At 38.2% G+C, this 19,105-nt stretch overlaps 1 protein-coding gene across 5 annotated transcripts in view; it reads right to left on the minus strand.

The window, feature by feature from the left end:
- The window catches only part of LOC127635471 (GATOR complex protein DEPDC5-like), a 33,690-nt gene extending 17,023 nt beyond the window's left edge, over positions 1 to 16,667 (minus strand). For 4 of the 5 annotated variants that reach the window (XM_052115559.1, XM_052115556.1, XM_052115558.1 and 1 more), the window contains exons 1-25: positions 16,166 to 16,667; positions 15,927 to 16,014; positions 15,682 to 15,728; positions 15,062 to 15,147; positions 14,756 to 14,839; positions 14,598 to 14,647; positions 14,456 to 14,525; positions 14,291 to 14,369; positions 14,122 to 14,183; positions 13,460 to 13,529; positions 13,296 to 13,368; positions 13,109 to 13,212; positions 12,098 to 12,172; positions 11,875 to 12,009; positions 11,454 to 11,515; positions 11,229 to 11,302; positions 9,941 to 10,010; positions 9,768 to 9,804; positions 9,558 to 9,675; positions 8,579 to 8,808; positions 8,281 to 8,481; positions 6,144 to 6,279; positions 5,937 to 6,034; positions 5,078 to 5,131; positions 418 to 601 (exon numbers count right to left, since the gene is read on the minus strand). In XM_052115559.1, coding sequence (XP_051971519.1) covers positions 418 to 601; positions 5,078 to 5,131; positions 5,937 to 6,034; positions 6,144 to 6,279; positions 8,281 to 8,481; positions 8,579 to 8,808; positions 9,558 to 9,675; positions 9,768 to 9,804; positions 9,941 to 10,010; positions 11,229 to 11,302; positions 11,454 to 11,515; positions 11,875 to 12,009; positions 12,098 to 12,172; positions 13,109 to 13,212; positions 13,296 to 13,368; positions 13,460 to 13,529; positions 14,122 to 14,183; positions 14,291 to 14,369; positions 14,456 to 14,525; positions 14,598 to 14,647; positions 14,756 to 14,839; positions 15,062 to 15,147; positions 15,682 to 15,728; positions 15,927 to 16,014; positions 16,166 to 16,259 — 2,381 coding nt within the window. In that variant the 5' untranslated portion in view covers positions 16,260 to 16,667. The remainder of the gene's footprint in view (positions 1 to 417; positions 602 to 5,077; positions 5,132 to 5,936; positions 6,035 to 6,143; positions 6,280 to 8,280; positions 8,482 to 8,578; positions 8,809 to 9,557; positions 9,676 to 9,767; positions 9,805 to 9,940; positions 10,011 to 11,228; positions 11,303 to 11,453; positions 11,516 to 11,874; positions 12,010 to 12,097; positions 12,173 to 13,108; positions 13,213 to 13,295; positions 13,369 to 13,459; positions 13,530 to 14,121; positions 14,184 to 14,290; positions 14,370 to 14,455; positions 14,526 to 14,597; positions 14,648 to 14,755; positions 14,840 to 15,061; positions 15,148 to 15,681; positions 15,729 to 15,926; positions 16,015 to 16,165) is intronic. The other variant, XM_052115557.1, reaches the window with a different exon arrangement.
- Between the last annotated feature and the right edge of the window lie 2,438 nt (positions 16,668 to 19,105).

Here is a 19,105-nt window from a genome sequence, read left to right on the forward strand (position 1 = left end):
TCTACAGTACAACACATTCTATGTTGCTTTGAACTCTTTATTTACCTATATGACCTGAATAATACATAAATGAATTAACGTTACATTATTAGCATTAATTTACCTTGGAGCAGGTGTCCTTACTGATGTTACTCATGTTCATTTGGGAATGAGGTCTGACACACAGTTTAATCCATAGCATTGTTCCTTTTTTCTTTTTTGCTTTCTGAATTGTAAAGCACTTTGGCTCAAAATCTGCTGCTTTTAAATGTGAAATATAAATAAACATTGACTTGATTCAATTCAAATAGCATTTAAGATGTGATGGTCAGTCTTTCTCTGTAATCACATTCATTTCAGACTGCAAACTCTAAACTTCAGTAAGTAGATTCAGTAATAGTGCAGCATCTCTGCCAAACAGCAGTGCAGGAAACCTACCTCTCCAGGTCAGTGTGGGGCAGTAGGTCATAACAGCCCTCTGTGTAATCGTTCTGCAGGGTTTGGCGGTCGGGAAAATAATCAGTGGTGAGGGGGAGGCAGGCAGGAGTGGTGAGGGACTTCCAGTCCACCCCCACTGTACAGCAGAAGCTAGGCACTATCGGAGGGGCAGACAGCAGCAGGACTTCAGGGGCACCCCCACCACACACACACACACACACACACACACACACACACACACACACACGCACACACGCACGCACGCACCACACACACACACACACACACACACACACACACACACACACACACACACACACACACACACACAGTATCCCACAGCGCAGGGCATGTAGACACAATAGACCACATCCAAAATAACATTCAAACGTGAAAATTAGAAGACAAAGAGTTGAGAAATATTCAGAGAGAAATAGGGAAAGAGAAAGAGGTGTAAGAAGAAGGTAAACATGTTCAGGCAGACAGACACAAAGCAACGCACAAAAAAAAAGAAAAACAGAGAGAGAGAGAGAGAGAGAAGGTGGGAAGAGAAAAGGAGTGTTACCATCACTGTCATAATTGAACTGAAGATTACAGTGAATATTACGTGCAAAATTAACACATGCAGCCCAAAGGGCATTGTGAGGATTGTGATGTCACTGATAAGTATACGCAGGTGTGAACGAACATCTGTACTGAAAAGACAGCCAGTATCGTCCAGACAAGGCATGCATGATAATCTTTGAGTGCAGTGTTGTCATTCGAAATGCTTGTGATTTGTGATTTAATTGAATGTTACAAAGTCTGAGCGCAAGACTGAAGTTTGATACTTGATTAGAGAGAAAAGGGAAGATCAAAATTGTTTGTGAAATAGGTGTCAGGATTGTGCAAAGAGAGAGACAGAAATCCCAGACAAATCTGAGGTTGTGACCCTTGTCGCTCATCAAACTTTCACCCGTAAACAACAACAGAGCCACTCAGTTCCAATGATATGGTCTAATGCACTGACTGGAGATACCAAAACAACATTTGAAACCTTCTAAAAATATAAAGAACAGTATTTCCTTCACCAGCACACCTGATTTGAGCTTCTTGCCCCAAAGACAGGCCAACACGGGATCTGCGCCTGCAGAAATTCACTGAAAGTCTACAGATTGGATGAATATTTATTTATTAAAAGAAAATTCTGTCATCATTAACCTCAATGTAGGTCCAAACCTGTATCTTTTTAAGTGGAACACATAAGGAGAACGAATGTTACAGTAGGGACTGACGGCCAGTCCCCCTTCAGTTTCATGGTATAGAGAAAAAAAAGAGCAATGACAAAATACTTTTAAAATTTCTCCTTGTGTTCAACCGCAAAAGAAAGTCAAACGGTTAGGCACAAAATGCGGGTGAGTAAAATACAATGTATTTTTTATGTATGGATGAACTTTGAAATATCTGAGCTAATTTAACCCTCCTATTGTCTTAGGGTCCATTTTAATGAAGTTATCAATACAGCATAGTGTTTGGATCTGAAAAAATTTTTTTTTTGTATATAATTGTTTAAGAGAAATAGCAATTTAAAACAAATGGTTCCTTCCATTGTCTTAATGAGTCAATGTTGACCCGTATGGGAAAGGTCACCAGTTGTGACCTATCACCAGCAGACTTTCCGGATGTTCTACAGCTTTTATTTTTTTTTTTACATATATTTCAACTTTTCTAAAATTTAGTCCCCGTAATGTTCTGTAAATCCCCCCACCTGCTTCACTGGCTATTGCATCTTTCCCACAAATTGAATACTTTCCTCTCAAAAGCGATTTGTGCACACATGCACAAGTCCACACAAGCACACACACAGAGAGTAATATTTACAGGTAATATGTTAGTAACTGGTGGGGTGTCAAAGTAACAGTCAGTATCTAGTGTGGCCACCAGCTGCATGAAGTACTGCATTGCATCTCCTCCTCATGGACTGCACCAGATTTGCCAGTTCTTGCTGTGAGATGTAACCCTACACTTCCACCAAGGCACTGGCAAGTTCCCAGACATATCAATAGTAAACAAGTTTAATAACATTCCTGTATATGATAGGGTACAAAGGGGCTAAAGGCCCCCAATGTTAAAAACTTTTGGATGTTTTTCTCCAACAACTTTAGATGGCATAAAGAGTGCTGGTTACAAATGTAACTGTGGTTCTATGACAGGCACAGGCAGTACTAAAAGCACTAGTGGAAACTCTTGTGCTTGCTTTGACCAAGAATCGAATTAAAGAGTTGTCACCCCATGACACGTGACATGTCTTCAGCAATAAAAGCCCCTGAACACGTCAGCTCGATCTCAGATCATTCTCACGAATTCTGAGTGACCAGAGACTCTGGCGGTCTTCCACTTAGTCATAGAAACACTGTTACATTCGTAACCAGCGTTCTATTTCCTTTCGTTCCAGACCCGCCAGGGACAGTACTGAAAGAATGGAATACAAATACCTACGCAGTCACAAGGAATTCCCTTGCGATGCATGAGTGCATGTAGAGAGCACCTCAGCACACACTGCTTGCAGGGGAGTCACATTCAATCTTAAGTAACCAGAAAAAGTGCAGGCTGAAGCCCTCATAGCTGCTGCACAAATCTCAGAAAGCGATTCACCTTGGAGCGCTGCCCAAGATGAGGCCAATAGATGAGGAGACAGGATGCCCTGAAGACTTGAATGCATGAGAAGTTACCTGCGTCATGCAGTGCGCTAGTCTCTGCTAGGATAGCGTAGTCCCTTGTGTGTATCACTAAAGCAAACCAACAATTGATCAGTCTTAGCCAGGCTTCTGTCCTGTCAATGTAAACCCTCAAAGACCTAATTAGACATAGCTCAAACCGCATGGCAGCCTGATCTGATGGCAGAGCAGCCAGCACAATGGGCTGATTCATAAATTGTGGAGACAAGGTCTTGGGAAAAAATACTGGATTGGCCACAATGAAGCATTATTGAAATCAGGCCCAAGAGCAAGCAGGGAACACTGACTGATAATGCGTGGAGCTCATTCACACGCTTCACTGTTGTAATGCCCAAGGGGAATGCAGAATTCAAAGACAGTCATTTAACATCCGAGTCCATTATAGGCTCAAATGGTGCTTGACATAAGGAATTGAACATTGCACTCAAGTCCTACGTTGGGCTTCGCACATCCTGATAGGGCACAGACAATTAGCCCCTTTCAAAAAGGCCACAACTAACCGGTAAGACCCAAGTGAGATAACACTCACCTCAGAACGGTGGCATGCCAAAGCTGCTACATACACCTTGAGTGTAGACGCGTCCAAGCTCCAAAAGATCTTGCAAAAATCTAAAATTCGTCCTAAAGGACAGTGAAATGGATCAGCGGTATGGTCGGTGCACCAGTCTCAGGACACCTTCCACTTACCAACTTGTGCAGTTGTTGGCTGTCATAACAACTCAAAGTCGTTAATGATATCAACGTAACTAAGCTTGGACCATCGCTTCATGACACCTACACATTAAGGTCTCAGCAGGGGTGATGGTCGGACTATCGTTAAAGAGATGAGTGTTACACCGAAGCCTGTACTCTGGAGTGGGATCAATTTGGAGGTGGAGGGTCTGTCATGGTCTGGGGCGGTGTGTCACAGCATCATCGGACTGAGCTTGCTGTCACTGCAGGCAATCTCAACGCTGTGTGTTACAGGGAAGACATCCTCTTCCCTCATGTGGTGCCCTTCCTGCAGACTCATCCTGACCCTCCAGCATGACAATGCCACCAGCAATACTGCTCGTTCTCTGTGTGATTTCCTGCAAGACAGGAATGTCAGTGTTCTGCCATGGCCAGTCAAGAGCCCAGATCTCAATCCCATTGAGCACGTCTGGGATCTGTTGTTTGAGGGCTAGGGCCATTACCCCCAGAAATGTCCGGGAACTTGCCAGTGCCTTGGTGGAAGTGTCGGGTTACATCTCACAGCAAGAACTGGCAGATCTGGAGCAGTCAATGAGGAGGAGATGCAATGCAGTACTTCATGCAGCTGGTGGCCACACCAGATACTGACTGTTACTTTGACACCCCACCAGATTTAGAATAATCAAAAATGGATGCATTTTAATGAATTTCAATATGGTTCAAAAATAAACCAAAAGGACAAAAGGAGGGTGCAGTTTTTTAAAACAATAGGAGGGTTAAGAGTGTAGTTTGTTTGTGATTTAATGCCATGCCAGCTTCTGTGGCTATTTTCATTGTGAAAAACAAGTTTAAGTACAATAAAAGGTATAGTTATGCTAATAACATTCTAAAACTGATTCAGGCCTGACTTTGTCAAAAACCTTGTCAAAAGTGTCAATTTAACAGTGTAGTACTCTCAGAAAAGTTTAACACATTTTACACTCTTCAATCCATTCTGTAGAATCCAGCAAAATCCCATCGGGCCTGATAAAAAGTGCCAAAATGTAAAGAATAATTTGTGTTGGCCAGTATGGACAGAGGCAAGAGTGAAATATAAACCAGACTTCAAAGGCCATATCAAATCATTCAACCATAGATTCCAGATTTTTTGTCCTGTGCCCCTCCCCTTTAACTATGTGATTGAAGCAGACATATGTATATATGGGGTAAATGTCCATTCATGTGGAAGTGGATGGGTACAGGAGTGTATCCATTGACTGATAAAAACTCACTTGGATCAGGACTGCTGGAGTAGTCCTCAAAGGAACTGCGATTCATTTGTGTTCCTTCAAAAGCAAGGGCAATAACAAGAATATAATAACCTCAACCTTTCATTTCAATTACATAATCCGAGGCACTGTAAAGAGGAGATTGTAAATGTTATTTTTTAAATTGCAATGCTCAATATAGTGGCTTTAGTACAGGAAGTCCCGCATTTAAATGTAAGGTGTTGTAAGCTAATTGGTTTTTTTTTTAAATACCACATATAAAAAAGTCCCGACTACCTGACAGATATCACTGAAATAGCTGGTCTAAAAAAAAACACCCATCTCTGTGAAAGTTCTAGGTTCAAAGATCAGAAATATAGCCAATGAAAAATGCTATCTGCATTTGAATAATTTGCACAGACTTTCTGATGTCTCTGTAGGGTTTTAAAGAGTGGGTTACAAGAGCTAATCGTGCATTTAGTAAAAAATACAGTTTTATAGCATGATTTGAGCTAAAGAGGCATAATTTATGATACATTCTGAATTATGACCCAAAATTGAATTATGACCCAGTTTCTGGTCTCTTATACTATGATCTGTCCTGTGCCAGATAGGTTTAACTAACTATGCTTGGATTAAGAGAAAACAGGGGGAGACTATTTTATAATCCACTTTCAGATGGACAGTCAAAAAGCTTTGAAGCTATTTTCTCAGTTTAGGTACTGGGATAGTAAACAACTGCCAGTGGGTGTTGCCAAGATGGACACTAAGTGAAACGATTTGCTCCAATAAGGACTTTTGACAACATCAAACATCCTTTGATGATGCATACCACACAATTATGTAATAAATGAATGGAAATAATAATAATTTATAAATGTACCAGTGCTGATACTACTGGCTGGGCTTCCAGAGACACAGTCAGAACCTCCAGTGATGTACAGTCCATTCTCTCCTGTGTGACGAGATGACGTCCTCTTACTAGAACACACACACATACACAATTATTCGACTTGTTTCTCAGCATCTCTAGTGAGTTTGTGTATTATTTCTCTGCTAATGAGCCCTCCCCCATCTGTGCATGACTGACCTTCCCGTGGCCTCGTGATAGGCCAGTTCTAGCAATTCTGCGGACGTGCGTGCCGGGTCTCTCTGTTCACTGCCTTGCAGCTCTGCCATGTTCTGTCTGGTCTGGTGGTGGATCTGGATCGCCTCTCCAGATGGACCTTAAACCAACACCACATTATGTAAAAACAAGGACAATATTATATAAAAACACCGGCAACCTTTAACAAAAAAGTCGTTTACATTACATAACTAGATCAGATGTTCTAACAATGAACAGTACAGCATTACTTTTTCTATAAATTCTCCTCCCTGCCCAGTAGGTGGCGATATGCATGAAAAATGCACCAAAAAAAAGAAGAAGGTGAATGTGAAAGTGAAAGTGGAGATTTAGAGTAAAAAAGGAATTAAATATTGATCTGTTTCTCACCTAAACCTATCATATCACTTCTGAAGATAAAGGTTTAAATACTGGAGTCATAGAGATTACATGAATGCTGCTTTTGTGTGCTTTTGGAGATCCAAAGTTCTGTCCACAATTCACTTGCATTATATGGACAAACAGAGCTGAAATATTCCTCTAAAAATCTTCATTCGAAGTCATACAAATCTGGGATGACGTGAGGGTAAATGATAAGAGAATTTTCATTTCAGGGTGAACCATTTTGTTATGTTTTACATGTTTTAAATAAAAAACATTTACAACCATAAACTAAGAATTAACTATATCTTTATAAATCAACATTAACCCAAAAATTGGCAGCAAAGCAAAGTGATTGATAAATCACTGTTTGGAAATAATCTTTTTTTTTTCTTCTTTTTTATGCCACTTGCAGTGTAGAGATTGCACACAGCCTAGTTAAATAAGAGATAATGTGTTGACAGCCAGTCATTATCACAAAATAAACACAAGAGGTCCTTGCTTGTTTGAAGGAGTTTATTTTGCAATGCTGACATGCTGACTGTACATTATCCTGCTTATTTACATGGCTACTGATGAAATAAATATATAAATAGACATGAAATATTCATTTGAGCTGAAACTATTTTATTATGGGAGAAGAAAGATACCGCAGAGTGGTATCATTAAACTAGTACAGCTATTAGGGCTGGCTATAGACACATATTTCCCAGTTCGATTCGGATTCACAAGCTCTCGATTTGATTAAATTTCGATTCATAATGGTATATTTTCAAGTTATATTGTCATTTTTGCTTACATATGAAAGAAATCCAGCTAATGCAGTTAATTATACGGGGTCCTTCTAACTTGGTGCATTATTAAACTATTAATTTGACTAATTATATTTGATTAGTTTTTCATTATTTTGTTAACATTTTGACTTTTTAAAAAGGAACAAATCAAGGTATTCAATCAATAAATAATATATATTACGTGTTTATTGTTTCATTGCATAATTTACTATTTACAAGTATTTGCATTCATTTGTTGAACACGTACTAAAAGCCGGTACCGTCTCTTTAAGAATACTGTCATTTCTGTAAAGAGCGTATGTAAATGAGCGCATGTTAACGAGAGAGACTCAAATGGCTTTACCTCATCTGTGCTATGTGTGATTAGAATTAAATGTTTCTTTTTTGTTGTTTTTGATCAACAACTGACTGTAAAAAACAGGAAGGGTATTAAAAGAGCCATTATTCAATGACAAATGTGCGTGGACCTCATCTTTGGACACTCATTAAACGGAACAACATTTACTCTCAACACACAGTGAAAAGGATCTTGCTATTGAATACTCCACCACTATACTACACAATCACTGGTAAGTGAAATGTGAACATTTACCAGCCAGTTGCAAAATATATTTGCATAATGTGAAATCTGGTTGCAAATGGGAGGAATTTACTCTCATTGTATGTAGAAAAGGTTTGAGTATAGAGTAAAAGATCGATCTTGGGATTTGAGAATCGATATCGTTCAAATGAAGATTGCGATGCATCGGAAAATCTTTATTTTTACCCTCCCCAAACAGCTACGTAGGAGATCTTCTGATGGGACAACAGTCAATTATGAAGTTTACTGGTCATTATACAGAGGTATTTGATTACAGAATGCCACGACTGACCAATCAGAATCAAGTATTCCAGAGGGATGTGTATTAAATAAAGGAAAAATACTTTAGAATATGAGTGTCCCTCACCCACGGGAAAGGTGTGCATCCAGCGACGCCGATTGGAAGTGAGTTTCATAGGCATGCGTGAGGGAGCGAAGGGGTTGATGAGGGCCCTCTGGGGCGTGTAACCACCCGGCCGGACATGTAGGGTGGACTCAGCACTGCCCACAGTGAAGCGGCCCGGAGCGCTGGAGTCCCTTTGGGATTCAACCATCTTCTCCAGTAACTCTATAGTAGAAAGGGGAAAAGCAAACATGTGGATATGTTCTGACAATGCCAAAACCAACACACAGGTATAGCAGTGCATTGATTTCTCTCTGGTTACCTCTTGTACAGCTGGTGTAACCCAGTGAGCTGCTGATCTCGTACTGGCCCTGAACTGGCCGTGGGATGAGTAGGATGTTGGAGATGTGGCCCAGGCTGTCGTCTGATGCCAGGCTCCTCTGTTCCTCCAGTCCGGTGGGTCTGGTGGGGGGAGAGTTACCCGCTAGACCTCCGCTGACATCAGCTGAGCCCCAGCTTTTCCTACTGACAGATTCCCTCTCTCGACTCGACCTGAAACACAAATGAGTAGAGGCTAAAACTGCAGCTTAAATGAGAGAAGTTGCTCCATGTGTAGGTTTCAAGAACTAAAATGGAGTATGTTCCCTTCCTGAAGTTGCTTTGTGACAAAAGAAGACTGGTATCATTGCTGTCACATGTTAAGTTCACCCAAAAATGATAATTCTGCCATTTACTCACCATTATGTCCTTTCAAACTTCCGTGGAACACAAAAGGAAAGGTTTTGCAGAATGTCAAGGCTTTTCTTTTCCATAAATTGAAAGCATAAAGTGACCAGTGCGTAAGTTATTTGTACAGTCAGGAGACAAGCAAGAATGAATGGCGTTTGGTGTCACTGACATCATACCTGGAGCAATATATCTTGATGTGCAGAGTTTGAAAATGTTCATATGCAAATGAGATTTGAGAGCTACAGCGAAGATCTTTTGAGAATAACTTAAACTTAACTGAAATATCAGTTTGTTTCATACACAATAGCTATCCTACATCTTCAGAAGACTTGGACTCTAGCACAAAAGTCGTATGGACTACTTTTATGGTACTTTTATAGTGATTTTGTTCCTTTTTTGGCCCCCCTGGTCACTGTTAACTTTTATTTTATGAAAGTGAACATTCTACAAAACATCTCCTATTGTGTTCTACAGAAGAAAGAAAAGTCATACTGGTTGGAACAACATGACTGTGAGCAAATGATGACAGAATTAAAATTTTTGGGTGAACTTTCACTTTAAATGTACAGTACCTGAAGTTGGTGGACCGCTGAGCTCTTGAGGGACCAGGAAGTCTGAAGACCTGAGCATCATAGGCATCATAGTCCACCTGGATGGGAAGGCTGTTCTCATCTTTGGGAGCACAGATAGCTGAGAAAGACAAATCCAATTGAAGTTAGAAAGTGGCTTGTCAATCCTTGACCTAAAGATCTAAAAACCAATCAGTTACTCTAAAAACTCACCATGTTCTCTGATGTTTTTGGCTTTCTCAGCATGAGCCTTTAAATGAGAAGAGATCAGAGAGACAGCTGCTTCATTAGTAAATTTACAAGCAAAGCCGATAAGACGTTATCTTAAGAATATTAAAAATAATGTTACTAATTCATGTTGTCAGTGGAGTTATGATATTTCTAACCTTCCGTCCAGCCAGCTTGATCCGAGGGGTAAAACAGCTGCAAGAGTTTTGGCTCTTTGAAGTGTAAAAGCTGGAAAATTAACATTCATTTTGGTCAATACATCAGTGGCAACCCTATTAAGCAAGCATCAAAATTGCTCAAACGTAGTGTTAGGGATGTGAACAAACCCCTAACTTTAAGTAGTAAACTTTGACATGTCGAACCCGTCCCGCACCATTTGCGCAATGGATATTAATTAAACCTCAAATCATGTGGCTTATTTAAGAGAAGTGTCATTTTTTCCCCCTGGCAGACAATAAAACACATGAAAAAATTCCATAGACTTACATTGAAGGAGGGACCCAAGTAGAGGTTGGCCGAACCAATAACTAAGGTGGTAGAAAAGGCTGATAGCCAATTCTTTTAATGGATTACTTTATGGATTACTTTAATGCTACTTTTATGTACTTTCTGGACCTTCAGAGTTTTGGTCACCATTCAGTTGCATTGTATGGACCTACAGAGCTGAGATATCCTTCTAAAAAAAATTATTTGTGTTCTGCAGCAGAAAGAAATCACACACACATGTGATGGCACGAGGGTGAGTAAATGATGAGAGAATATTCATTTTTAGGTGAACTATCCCTTTAACTTAAGAATTAATCAAATTTAGCTTTTTATAGCGTATATTCACCAGATGAAGGGTTTTGTATATATACTGTTGTGACGAGGAGGATGGTATTGCCGGGCCATGATGGAGCACCGGATACGTCGGTTCGAGAAAGAGAGACACAGGTGGCCGCGTTGCATGCGTGTCTGTTAGTTTATGTTTTATGTTGAGTTTTAACATTAAACCTTATGTTTACGTCCGGTTCCCGCCTCCTCCTTGCCCGTCCTCAAACTGTTACAACTGGATATTAACTTGCTTCAATTTCAAACACTTGGTATCTAATCAAAGTATACATTGAAGTGAGGATAAAAATATGGATAAATATTATTTAATTGGAGCAAAATCCTCCAATGGTGGCCACAGAGCAAAACAGAGGAATAAAAAAAGAAATTATCAGCAACTATTAACATGGATTTTGCAGATAACTAATAGTTCCAAAAAGAAACAATCGGCACAGATGAATTGATAAAAACCAATATATATCGGTATACATCTAGACCCAAGTCATATCTAGGGGCTAGAATAACACAGATACATGGGGTTGGGTGAGTATGAAATCACCCAGAATACCCTAGTAATGCCCCATTTTTCCATGCATTTTAACCACTCATAAATGAAGGGTATCTTCCATATCTCACCTGTGGTTGATCCAGTGAGGCAGGTTATAGTCATCTCCGATTCTGGAGTCTCCAGGCACCGTGCGGTTATGTAACTAATTGAAATGACAAAGCCTATGTCTGATTGCGCATGACAAATGACTCACAAGAATGTTCTTTTCATCCCATTTAAAAAACTATGGCTAACAATGTACATAAACACATCTGCTGTCCTCCAATAGCTGACCTGACATGGTCATAACTAACCTTAAAGAGTGGAACAGCGTGGAGGGGCTGCTCTCCCATACACACAAGATCTACGCCAATGCCTGTTAAGAAGAGATCACAATGTTAGCGATGTATGTCCTAAAATGAATACTTTTTAATCATATACTCACCTTCATGTTGTTTCAAACCATCATGATGTACTTTCTTTTGTGGAACATTAAAAGGATATTTTAGGTAAAAATACAACCTCAGTCACCAATCACTTTATTTTATGGAAAAAAGATGCATTAAAAGTGAATGGTGACTGAGGCTAACATTCTCCATAACATATTTTTTTTTGTCCACGAAAAATAAATTCTATGGGTTTGAAAAAATTTGAAGGTGTGTTAATATTGAGAGAAATTTCATTTTTGGGTAACCTATCCCTTTAAAAGGACTGGCCATTCAAGCAAACACTGACCATTGTCTATCATGCGTTGTTTGGTGAGGATCATGAGCAAGCGGTCCACCTCAAACACACCCACTCCTGGAGTGATGACTACAGACATCTGACCAGTGCGATCGAAGTTCCGGTTGATGTAGTGCTTATCAAACACTGAAAAAGATAAAAAGGACACTGATAAGATGACAAATCATTTTGCTGATACCACATAGGTAAAAAGCTGTAAAATACAGATGCAAACCATTGAATGACAAGTTGATGGCTTCAAGATAATTTCCCTGAGCAGCTGTGGAATTCTGGCCACAATGGAATCCATCTGCAATGTTGTGGGATAAACAAAAATGCATAGTTCATCCTCCAAGGGGCAAGGCATTTTCAATCAGTAAAATTAAATTATTTCACCTAAAAATTTTAATTATCTCATCATTTACTCACCCTCATGCCATCCCTGATGTGTATGACTTTCTCGCTTCTCCAGAACACAATTGAAGATTTTTAGAAGAATTTCTAAGCTCTGTAGGTCCATACAATACAAGTGAATGGTGATAAAAACTTTGAAGCTCAAAAAAGCACATAAAGGCATCATAAAAGTAATCCACATGACTCCAGTGGTTTAATCATTGTCTTCTGAAGTGATCCAATACATTTTGTGTGAGAAGACCAAAATGTAATTCCTCTTTAACTATAAATCTTGACATCAGCGGTCTCCTTGGCGATCAAGATTCCAAGCTTGATTACACTTCCTAGCGCCATCTAATGCTCTGTGCAAACATCAATCACTTGAAAGTGTAATCGAGTTTGAAACCATGATGGTGCCTAGAGACTACAATGGCAAGATGTACAGTGAAAAAAGATTTATATTTTGGTCTGTTCTCATCCAAATCTGATTGGATGGCTTCAGAAGACATTGGTTTAAACACTGGAGTAGTATGGATTACTTTTATGCTGCCTTTATATGCTTTTTGGAAATTCAAAGTTCTGGCCACCATTCACTTGCATTTTATGGACCTACAGAGCTGAAATATTCTACAAAAAATGTTTTGTGTTCAGCAGAAGAAAGAAAGTCATACATATCTGGAATAGCATGAGGGTGAGTAAATGATGAGGGAATTTTCATTTTTGGGTGACCTATTCCTTTAAGGTTAAGGGATTGTTCAGGTAGTAGTAGTGAACGATAGCAATAGTGATGCTTGCCTTACCTGATTTTAAAGAATTGTGAGCACGAAATGACTGATGACATTGCCATACATACCTGCTCCTTTAAGACGCACCAGCACAGGATACTGGATAAAAAGCTTCTTAATGGTGATGAGCAGAGATGTCCACTCATCACGTCTTTCATTCTGGGCCACCACCCTGAACCACAACCCATAATGAAACGGAATTAAAGTAATGTGCAGTACAAGTTAAGAGCCTCAATGCTTAGTAAACTGCCTGACCTGTAGAAATCTTCATAATAACGTCCTTCATGGTCTTGTCTCGCGGAGGCTCTCTGGGCTTCTGGGAACTCTTCTACATGAAGAAAGAACATTTTTGACTGAAGTTAGTAAAAACAAACATTGGACATAGCACATAATGTGTTTAATTATTATGAAATGCTCACCCAGTGTTTTGGTGGAGTAGAAGGTACGAGAGAACAACACTACTGTGACCTCATGGCTGCAGTTTTTCTCCTAAATTTAATCAAAGTTGCTAAATGTTAACAAAGCAAACCCCAGCATAATGTGTTAAAACATTACTACTGGTCAGTGATTCAAGGAATGTTTTGTGTTCAATACTAGTTAAGCTCAATAGACAGCATTTGTGGCATAAAGTTGATTACCACAAAAATGTATTTCCACTCATCCCACCTTTTCTTAAAAAAAGCAAAAATCTGTGTTACAGTGAGGCACTTACAATGGAAGTCAATGGGTGCCAATCCGTAAAACGATAAAATGCTCACTGTTTCAAAAGTATAGCCACATGATTTTAGTGTGATAAAATCACTTAATAACTTCTGTGTAAAGTTATATTCAATTTTACAACTTTGTTACCATGACAACATAATACTGAAAACCCTTAAAATGTTAAAAGACCCTTTAAAAAAACTTTACATTTCTGTCTTTAAACTCTGCCCTCTTTAAATTTGCCCAATTCACTTATATTGTACTGTAAGTGACTCACTTTAACCTTGAGTAGAATTTTTTTTGTGGTCATTAACATTATGCCACAAATGCTATCTATTGAGCTTAACTTGAACCAATATTGCTTTAGGATGGCACTCACTTTCCATTTGGCAAACAGATCGGAAAGGAAACCATTGACAGCTTTCTCAAAGTATAGATCACCTGTCAATGAAGATGCCGGCTTATATAACTATTCACATTTCAAATTGACATACAATAAGTACAATTGTAAATAACAGGTTACTGATTCAATGGGAAGTCTTTGTTACCATAGATATCAAAGTCCCACATCTCACAGCTCATTTGAATGAAAATGTAAACCATCGCTGATGTGGATCGGAACACCACCTAGAAGAAGGAAACAGTCACTATACGCAATAAAGATTAAGTAACAATTCATTTCCAAGGCATTTCCAAGGAAATGTTCTTCTCACCCGTGTATCTTCACTAATGTAGCCACAAGTGACCTTCTCTCCTTTAACCCACAATTCACTGGCCTGGGCCCTGAAAACATGATAAAAACGGTTATGTAACGTAACACACATGTTATGTACACTTAATTGACGATGTTGTTACCTGATGCCTGCGAACTCTACTTTCTGGGTCACATATGCACATGTGCTCACCTGAGGGAAGCAGAAATAACACCATGAAGACAAAGCTGACATCATCAAATATTACCATTTCATGTCATTTATATATTATGCACACAGGCTAGAGAGTGATGAACATACTAAGCTCTTCTTCAGTCTCCACATGTCTCCTCGTCCAATATACTGATCTTTGAAAGTCAGCTCCACCAGATCCAGAGTCACATCCTGTTAAATTTTAATGAAGCCTTTTAACTTGTACTACCATTGTAAGAATGGAATGGTAAATATTTTATAAATAAATGAAATATATATATATATATATATTTCATTTATTTATAATAGTTTTAACATTCCATTCTTACAATGGTAAGAATATGTTATAATGCTTAAAATATGTTTATATATATAAATAATATAAATTAAAAAAAGTATTTCAGTATTAAAGACCTTTGGATCCACAATGTTTATGATGACATCCTGGTAGGCACGTAGCTTGAAGGCCTGAGCTACTGTCTGATCTACACTGATGGTTTCTGTTATTTTGGGGGGAAAACACTAAGTAAAATTATAGTTCACCCAAAAATTTAAATTCTCTTATCATTTACTGACACTCATGCCATCCCAGATGTGTATGACTTTCTTTCTTCTGCAGAGCACAAATTAAGATTTTTTTGATGACTCTGTAGGTCCAATAAAAGTGAATGGTGGCAAACAAATTTAAAGTGCCAAAAAGCACATAAAGGCAGCATAGAAGTAAGCCATTAGACTCCCATTCTTCATGCATATTGCCACCTATTGGTTAGGGCTGGTCAAATGTGGAGACTTATAGTAAAATATATATATATATATATATTTTGCACCCACACAGATCATATCGCTTCTGAAACATGGATTAAACCACTGGAGTCAAATGGATTATTTTTATGCTTTTTGGAGCTTTACATTTCTGGCCACCATTCACTTGCACATCTGGGATGACATGAGGGTGAGTAAATGATGAGAGAATAAAATTTTTTTGGGTGAGCTATCCCTTTAACACTGAGATGTAAAGTTAAACACAAATTGACCTTTCTGCAGGTCCTCTTTCAAACTCTTGACTTGCAACAGGAGAGGACTAAAGGAATGACAGAGAGGTGACAAGAGTAACACATACTGAAATATTACATTTATTATTAAACACACCTGTATTTTTATCCATATATTTATTTAATAATATTACAATGGATATGATAAGACAACAGCACAACAAAACAAGAATTTTTTCTCCTTTCAGACCAAATCTGTAAACTGTCTTTTCAATATTTCCTCTCACCTGTATTCATCATTTGGATGTGCAATCTCAACAATATCCCCCAGTTTAACCTGAGGGAACACCTTTGGATTCATCATCAACTCATCGTCTGTGGAAAACCAGTTAGTGTTAAAATGCATGTAAAGACATACAAGAATTTGCATTAAAAGTCTGGTGTCCTAAACAAAAACTAATTCAGTGCTGAGATCAGTTCCTGAATGTACGGCTCTATTAACATACACAATTGACAGCATACTCACCACTCCCCCCAAAGCCCTTCTTGTGCACCACAAGCTTGTAGGACTTGTTTGCCTTCATGGTCACAGTCATTGTAGTCTTCAAATGTACAATCATACACACATTTAGATGCAAATTTTTTAACAACGCTGAACCAGTCTACAGAATATCAACATCCTCATTGCTACTTTATCCCAATCAACAATATATCCAAGAAAACGTTTCAAACATTGCAACTGCCTATTTAAAGTGCAGATCGATTGCATGGCCGCAGTAGAGACACATGATAAATGAAAAACAACAATCAAAACTCGTGTCAATCTGTTACCCTGCTGTTTGTTTACATCTCGCGTGACGCATGTATACCGTCTCAAACAACGCGCTGAAAAAAAGCTTTTCCAAATTGAGTTTGTGAGGTATAGGTTGAATAATCGTTTATAGCCTAACATCACATAGAATACATTCTATCTGCAACAAAAACAATGAAATAACTTCTTGTTTCTGAACTACTAGGCACTGACTTCCTCGAATTAATTACAATAGACAGAAGTACACAGCGCCGCCTAGCTTACTGTAGGTACCCCTGCAATGCATAAAAAAGGCTAAAAAATAAAATAAAACAAAGGAGAAATAATATAATAAATTAAAATATCTTGCCATTTACCACATTAGAAAATGCGATATTTTACTTTATTTGTATAAAAGCTGCAGATAATAAATATAATATGCAGTCATGTGTAACACTTCATGATCAATGATGAATCAAAAGCTTGTATACTGTACATTTCTCCAAACATACAGCATGTTTTTATTCGAACAGTGTTTTGCATAATATATATTTCTCGTGCTGGGATAGAAAAATGTTGATCAACAATTTTATGAGTTGAGATCAATTATGATGCACTTTTTGATGATTTGTAAAAAAAAAAAAAAAAAAAAGGCAAATATTTATATAATGTAGTCATTAAATGGCAGTGATTTATGCAGCAGTACAGAATACTAACTTCAGGAATATTCCAGGTTCAGTGAAAGTTAAGCTCATTCAACAGCGTTTGTGGCATAATGTTGATTACCACAAACATAAAAAAAATTCTCCAAATTTAAATTTAACAATATGCGTGTTAAAATTATTTTAGTGAGAAAAAATCATTACTCACCTTTTCTGTGTAAAGTTACATCCAATTTTACAACTTTGTTGCCATGACACTGTAACGCTGTAAACCTTAAACCCTAAAATAACCGTAAAAATTACAATATAAACAACTTTACAGCTCAAATAATACATGAGTTTTAACAGAATAATGAATGTAAGTGCTTTTATAAAATTATAAACTGCACATTTCTGCTTTTAAACACTCCAAAAAATTTGCTCCATTCACTTCCATTGTAAGTGCCTCACTGTAACTCAAATTTTGCTTTTTTAAAGAAAAGGAGGGAGGAGCCGAAATAGATTTTTGTGTTAAGCAGCATTATGCCACAAATGCAGATTGAGCTTAACTTGTACAGAACCCAGAATATTCCTTTAATACTACCGTATAAAACATTATCATTGGGCGATCAATCCCTTGTTTTAGTGCTGTTCTCTTCTAGTATAATACACAATAGAATTAGTGATCCACCAACTCAGAGGTTGGTTATGTCAGGGAAACAAATCCCTTTTTCCACTATGTTACATATTTCTTCTATTCCTTCCTATCATAAACACACACTGGTTGTTTTTCTTCTTTAACCCTTGATATTCCTTGAGGATAAACAGCAGGATTGCTTCATTTGGCTTTGCTTGAGCATCCTTCAGTGCTTTATCATCTGAAATAACAAAGCCACAAGGACATTTAGAGAGATATTACTTTTTCTTTTAATCTCCTTCATTTTACACCTTAAAATACATTTACATTGCATTTCCCCCCTCCATCAATGTTTTCTAACCATCTTAGGGTGTAATCTCTTACTCAGAATGCGTCCATCTCCAATCTGTGCTGTTTCCTGTCTCTAGGTCTTTCAGAATGAAATCTTCAAACACCAGAGCTGCCACACAAAAGAAAAACTGCACATTCTCCCCTATGGAAAACCCCTTTTAGCAATAGTAATGGTAGTTACATTAAGACATTTTAGACCCGACCATGTTTTCTTGTATGGCTCAACAATAAGGATTTTCACTGGTTGCCAACTGAAGTCAGTAACACTTCATTGGCCCTGTCAACATTTTTATTAACCCCACCACAAAACAAAGGTTTTCACAAAAGGTTTTATATTTCAGCTCAATAGGTCCTCACAATGCGGTGACCAAACCTTTGAAAGTCCAAAAAGCACATACAGCATAAAAATAATCCACAAGACTCCAGTTGATAAATCCATGTCTTCAGAAGTGATCCAATCGATTTTGGGTGAGAACAGACCAAAATGTAACTCCTTTTTCACTGTACATCTTTCCATTGCAGTCTCTGTGCATGATCATGATTTCAAGCTCGATTACACATCCTAGTACTTGACACAGTAGATGGTGGTTAGGAGCTTGAAATAATGATCGCCAAGAAGACTGCTGTTATACAAGATTTATTGTGAAAAAGGAGTTACATTTTGGTCTGTTCACACCCAAAATGTATTAGACCGCTTCTGAAGACAATGATTAAACCACTGGAGTTGTGTGGATTACTTTTATGCTGCCTTTGTATGCTTTTTGGAGCTTTAAAGCTTTGACCACAATTCACTTGAATTAAATGGACCTACACAGCAGAGATATTTTATAAAAGTCTTCATTTGTGTACTGGAGAAGCGAGAAAGTCATACACATCTGGGATGGCATGAGGGTGAGTAAATGATGAGAGAATTTTCATTTCTGGATGAACTGCTCCTTTAAAGGCTAAACGTACATTACCTACCCTGAGCTCCTCTGTAGTATGCCGATGAAATGCATTTGAACTTTTCCTGGCCAGCTGTGTCCCATCTACAAATAATATAATGTG

This window comes from Xyrauchen texanus, chromosome 43, assembly GCF_025860055.1.
Source record: "Xyrauchen texanus isolate HMW12.3.18 chromosome 43, RBS_HiC_50CHRs, whole genome shotgun sequence".
Taxonomy (NCBI): domain Eukaryota; kingdom Metazoa; phylum Chordata; class Actinopteri; order Cypriniformes; family Catostomidae; genus Xyrauchen; species Xyrauchen texanus.